Here is a 5,017-nt window from a genome sequence, read left to right as displayed (position 1 = left end):
CTATACGTATCATTGACAAATTAATAATGGTCACTCTATGACTATCCTTTCAACTTTTATTTTTATTGTTATATATCTAGGAAGGGGTAATAATTATTTTTTAAAATATTTTTTATTTTAAAATATATTAAAATAATATTTTTTTTTATATTTTAAAAATTATTTTTGATATTAATATATTAAAATGATCTGAAAATATAAAAAAAATATTAATTTAAAGTAAAGAAAAAAATAAAAAAATTTCAAGTTTTTTATAAGAATCAAAATGAGAAGGAGGGGTGTGTATATATATATATATATATATATAGTTGATATTTATATAAAAACTATAGAAAATGACAGGTCCATTTACTTTTTGTTGGGATTTGGTTGCGGTAGCTGAAAACTTATATCGTCGAGAATGCAACTGCTTAGCTAATAATTTGACTAGTTATATATATATATATGTGGCATAGTTTTTTGTTCAAATATACGATCCAGCATATTCACCTGCTATTTTTGTCTTGATACTATAAACATGTATTATTTTACATGGCCTCGCTAAAGATTAGGTTTGAACTTAAACTTGCTTTAATATAAAAAAATATTGGGGTTAAAAAAATCAGATTTAATATATTTATTAAATCTGATTTAACGGAAGAATCTTAAAATATTCTAATTTAATTTCTTATCAAGTTAGAGTTTAAACTTGAATTGTGTATGAATTATGTGATATGATATAGTTGATTTGATAAGTTAAAAAACAATTCGAATAATTAATAAAAAAAATGATTTGATTTTTAAAAGAATTAAGATAAATTTTTATTTTTTTAATATTAAAATGACTATATAATACATCGATTTAAGTTTCGCAACTTAATTAATGAAATTCACGATATTGATGATTAATTTTACTTGATTTAAAAGTTTAGTATTTTTAAACCATGTTTTAATTTGAGATTTTTTTTTATTCTATTGCTGGATGCAGCAGAGGAAGATTTTTACATGTAATTTGAGATTTTCATTTAGTATTGAAATCCTAATTAAAAACACTAAGAAACTATGAGTGATTAAAAAAACCAAAAAACTAATTAAATCAAGAAAATCAGAAAAAAATAACTAAAAAAACCCGATTAAACCGATTAAAATTTTGAAAAAACCGACCAGTTCGATTTGTTTTCGGTTTTATAAGCCTAAAATCGAAAAAACCGAACCGAACCGAACCGAAACTGAAAAAACAGGAAAAAAAGAGCCAAACCGGAAAAACTGAGCCAAACTAAGTCAAACAAAAAAAACCGAGCCAAACCGGAAAAAACCAAGCCAAACCAAAAAAACCGAGCCAAACCGGTTTGAACCGGTTTTTGTCCTAAAAAACCCGAACAGAACTGAAACCGGTCGGTTGAACTGGTTTCGGTTCGGTTTTTTTTTTAAATTCAGTTTGGTTATTTTTTTGATAAAAATCGAATCAAATCAAAAATAATCACCCCTAAAAAAAAAACTATGGGTTTCTCAAAAGAATCTTTGATACAAACAAATAAAATAAAATAAAATAAAATAAGAAGCCAATCCCTTTCCTTAAAGAATCTGAGTTTCGTGTAATCCTAATTGATTTATTAAAACGAAACACTAATTTATTATTTATTAGCACCATAATTATATTCAACACAACACAACACAACACAACGGAAAGGCATGGATAAATAAATACTCTAAAAAAACACACGCAGAGCAGAGGGAAAAGAGGGGGGACTGGGGAGAGAGATGCTCAGCCCGGTTCTACAGTACAGATAGATAGTACCTATTCCCACGCTATCTTCGTTCAGTCCTTTTTCTTTTGTTTTGCATTCTTAAAAATAAAAGAAAGAAAAAAAAAACAGAGAGAGAGAGAGAGAAAGAGGGAGAGAGCAGCAAACAACGAGGGCCAATTTTGTTTATTTTCTATGGTACGATTCTATACAACAAACAAAGAAACACGCACTTACTTGTTTTCTGTTTTTCTCTACCATTCTTTAGTGGGTTTTTGTGCTTTTCTCTTGACCTGAGATTTTAGTCTTTGTGGGCTTCTTATTGAGCTTCTGATTTCCCTCTTCTTAGGAAATTTAGATTGAAAAATTCAATTTTAGTCTCTTTTCTTCAATCTGGAGGTGATTTGTATTTGTTGGGTATTCACTGTTTTTGCTGAATATTGTGGGGAGAGAGATCTTTTAGCCAATGTGATTGACATCAGTTTCTTGTAGAGAATCATATTAGTGGTAATGTGATGTTTGATACCTGATATTCTTCTCTTTTTTTGGCCGGATTATTTGTTAGTATTGCAATGGCTGAGAAGCACTCCTCATCGTCTCTTGGGATTATTTCTAGGAAATCTATGCTTTGCTTGTTTGTGTTTGCGTCCGTCTTGTTTATGTTGTCTTGGTTTTTTCTGTTGCGTTCCACGAGCAGTGCTGGGTTTAGTGGCCTCAGTTTGTTACCTCATCCCAAACTTATTCCTCTGATTGATAATGGCAATTCTGCTTCCTGGAATCGGAAGGATGTTGAACCCTCGATTGGAAATCGAGCGATTCTTGTAGACAATGAAGGAGAAGAAGAAAAACCTCAAAAGAAAGATGATTTAGGGGATGTGAAATGCAGCGGTTTTGATAATAATTACAAACAAGTTCTTAAGATTTTCATGTATGATTTGCCTTCTGAGTTTCATTTTGGACTCTTAGATTGGAAACCTCAGGGGGGTAGTGTTTGGCCTGATCTTAGAGCTAAAGTGCCTGAATACCCTGGTGGGCTCAACTTGCAACATAGTATTGAATATTGGCTTACATTGGATCTTCTTGCTTCCGAGGTTCCTGGCATTCCTAGAGCTGGTAGTGCAGTAAGAGTTCGAAATTCTAGTGAAGCCGATGTTATATTTGTTCCGTTCTTTTCTTCTTTATGCTACAACCGATATTCCAAGGTGAATCCACACCAAAAGAAGAGCAAGGACAAATTGTTGCAAGAAAAGTTGGTCAAGTTTTTGACTTCACAAAAGGAATGGAAGAGGTCTGGGGGGCGAGATCATGTCCTTTTGGCTCACCATCCAAATAGTATGTTAGATGCAAGGGTGAAGCTATGGACAGCAATCTTCATACTTGCAGACTTTGGGAGGTATCCTCCAAATATAGCAAACGTTGGCAAAGATGTGATTGCACCATACAAACATGTAATTAGAAGCTACGTCAACGACTCATCAAACTTTGATAGCCGCCCAACTTTGCTGTATTTTCAAGGAGCCATATACCGGAAAGATGTATGTTCTCTCCCTCTTGACTACTTCTGCTGTTAATTGTTTCATTAAAATTTCTACTGTAACTAAAAACTTATTTTCCACAGAATTTTCTTTTTGACATGTTCTACAACTCAAAAATAAGCTCTGCTTCGACAATATTATGAATAAGTGATAGTAACAACATAAACTATCATGAGCTTCCCAGTTCTCACCACGTTATTTCCTATTCTGTGATACAGAAGATTAGTTAGATTAGAATTATTTCATGGATTAGGTGTCAAAGTACGTGCCAATTAAATGATAAGTTATTCTATTTCAAGGCATCTATTTCAACGTACTGGGTTCTTAATGTGCATTTCTTATCATGTAGCTGTTGAAGTAAAATCATTGTCAAAACTTAAATTTGGCTCTGAAACTAGCATGGACTTGATGTCTATGTAGTCTACTTCTCACGGGTGTAATGAACTAGCCATGCGCACATGTATGGAAGTTCATTCATGTAAAGTATTGTGGGCTGCTGTTGAGGATGGGTTGTGGTCATAAACTGAAAAATCACCATTCCATCTCATGAAACTTTCCTGACGTAATCTCTTAATGGATCTTCATAATTCCATGTGATATATTTGACTAGCTGAATGTTTTTCACTAAAAACTTCATATTTATTAGATTCTGAAAACCATCCAATTAAGATGATCCATTATTTTCCTTTAATTCAACTGTTATTCTATGCCTCTCTTTTGGTTGGCTTTACAGTATCTATACCTTGATTCTTCAATTTTGAGTTTCTTGTTTTCAGGGTGGCTTCGCTCGGCAAGAATTATTTTATCTTCTTAAAGATGAAAAAGAAGTGCATTTTCAGTTTGGGAGTGTACAAAAAGATGGAGTGGGCAAAGCTTCTCAAGGGATGCACTCCTCCAAATTCTGCCTTAACATAGCAGGTGACACGCCCTCATCAAATCGTCTCTTTGATGCCATTGCTAGCCACTGTGTTCCGGTCATCATCAGTGATGACATTGAGCTCCCTTACGAGAATGTTCTTGACTACTCTCAATTCTGCATATTTGTTCGCACATCAGATGCTGTCAGAGAAAAGTTCCTCGTAAATCTCATCAGGAGTATTAAGAAGGATGAATGGACTAGAATGTGGAAGAGGTTGAAAGAAGTAGAAAATTTCTTTGAGTTCCAATATCCATCAAGGGAAGGTGATGCGGTTCAAATGATATGGCAGGCTGTAGCGAGAAAAGTTCCTGCAATTAGGTTGAAGGTAAATAAATTAAGGAGATTTTCACGTTTCGGCACCCAGAAAGATGGAGAGTTAAGAAAAATACCATCACCTAGTAATTTCTGGTGAAAACATTCGTTGTTGCCCTATAGTGAGTTAGTGACCTTCGAGTCTGTCATATATGGTCCACATGAGGTTCTGCTGCTTGAAAAGGTGAGAAATTCAATGAATTCTCACTGCAGATTTTGACAACTCTTTTGCAAAAATAAAAATATAAAAAATTAAGAAGATAAGAGTTTCAAGAGTTTGGCTTCCCTGCATGTCTCAACAGCACTTCTTGTATCTCTATTTTGCTGTCTTTGCTGGCTATATACATCTCCGGATTTGACTCACATATACAATGCACAAATTATTTTGTCTAGCTATTGATAAATTACGATCTTTCTTCGAAGAATGGAATATAATCACTCACTAATATTGTACTATGAGTGCTGGCAACAGCATCAGCACCATAGCAAGGAAACCCTGCACTTGCTGGGTTTAGAAGTTGGAAAGA

The 5,017-nt window shown here is 33.4% G+C and overlaps 1 protein-coding gene across 1 annotated transcript; it reads left to right on the top strand.

The window, feature by feature from the left end:
- Window positions 1-1,677: 1,677 nt before the first annotated feature.
- LOC133667956 (probable arabinosyltransferase ARAD1) lies at window positions 1,678-4,765 on the top strand. The gene is made up of 2 exons (XM_062087670.1): window positions 1,678-3,259; window positions 4,036-4,765. Exons 1-2 carry the CDS (start codon window positions 2,297-2,299, stop codon window positions 4,588-4,590), a joined length of 1,518 nt encoding a protein of 505 aa, XP_061943654.1. The 5' UTR covers window positions 1,678-2,296; the 3' UTR covers window positions 4,591-4,765.
- Window positions 4,766-5,017: the final 252 nt, after the last annotated feature.

This window comes from Populus nigra, chromosome 11, assembly GCF_951802175.1.
Source record: "Populus nigra chromosome 11, ddPopNigr1.1, whole genome shotgun sequence".
Taxonomy (NCBI): domain Eukaryota; kingdom Viridiplantae; phylum Streptophyta; class Magnoliopsida; order Malpighiales; family Salicaceae; genus Populus; species Populus nigra.
The sequence above is the reverse complement of the archived record's forward strand: the minus strand, read 5'-3'. Positions and strand labels throughout refer to the sequence as shown.

Excerpts from the sequence above, each read along its gene's own strand:
- LOC133667956 (XM_062087670.1), top strand. The coding sequence starts at position 2,297 with ATGGCTGAGAAGCACTCCTCATCGTCTCTTGGGATTATTTCTAGGAAA. Across the intron at positions 3,260-4,035 it reads GAGCCATATACCGGAAAGAT|GGTGGCTTCGCTCGGCAAGA; the intron begins GTATGTTCTCTC and ends TCTTGTTTTCAG.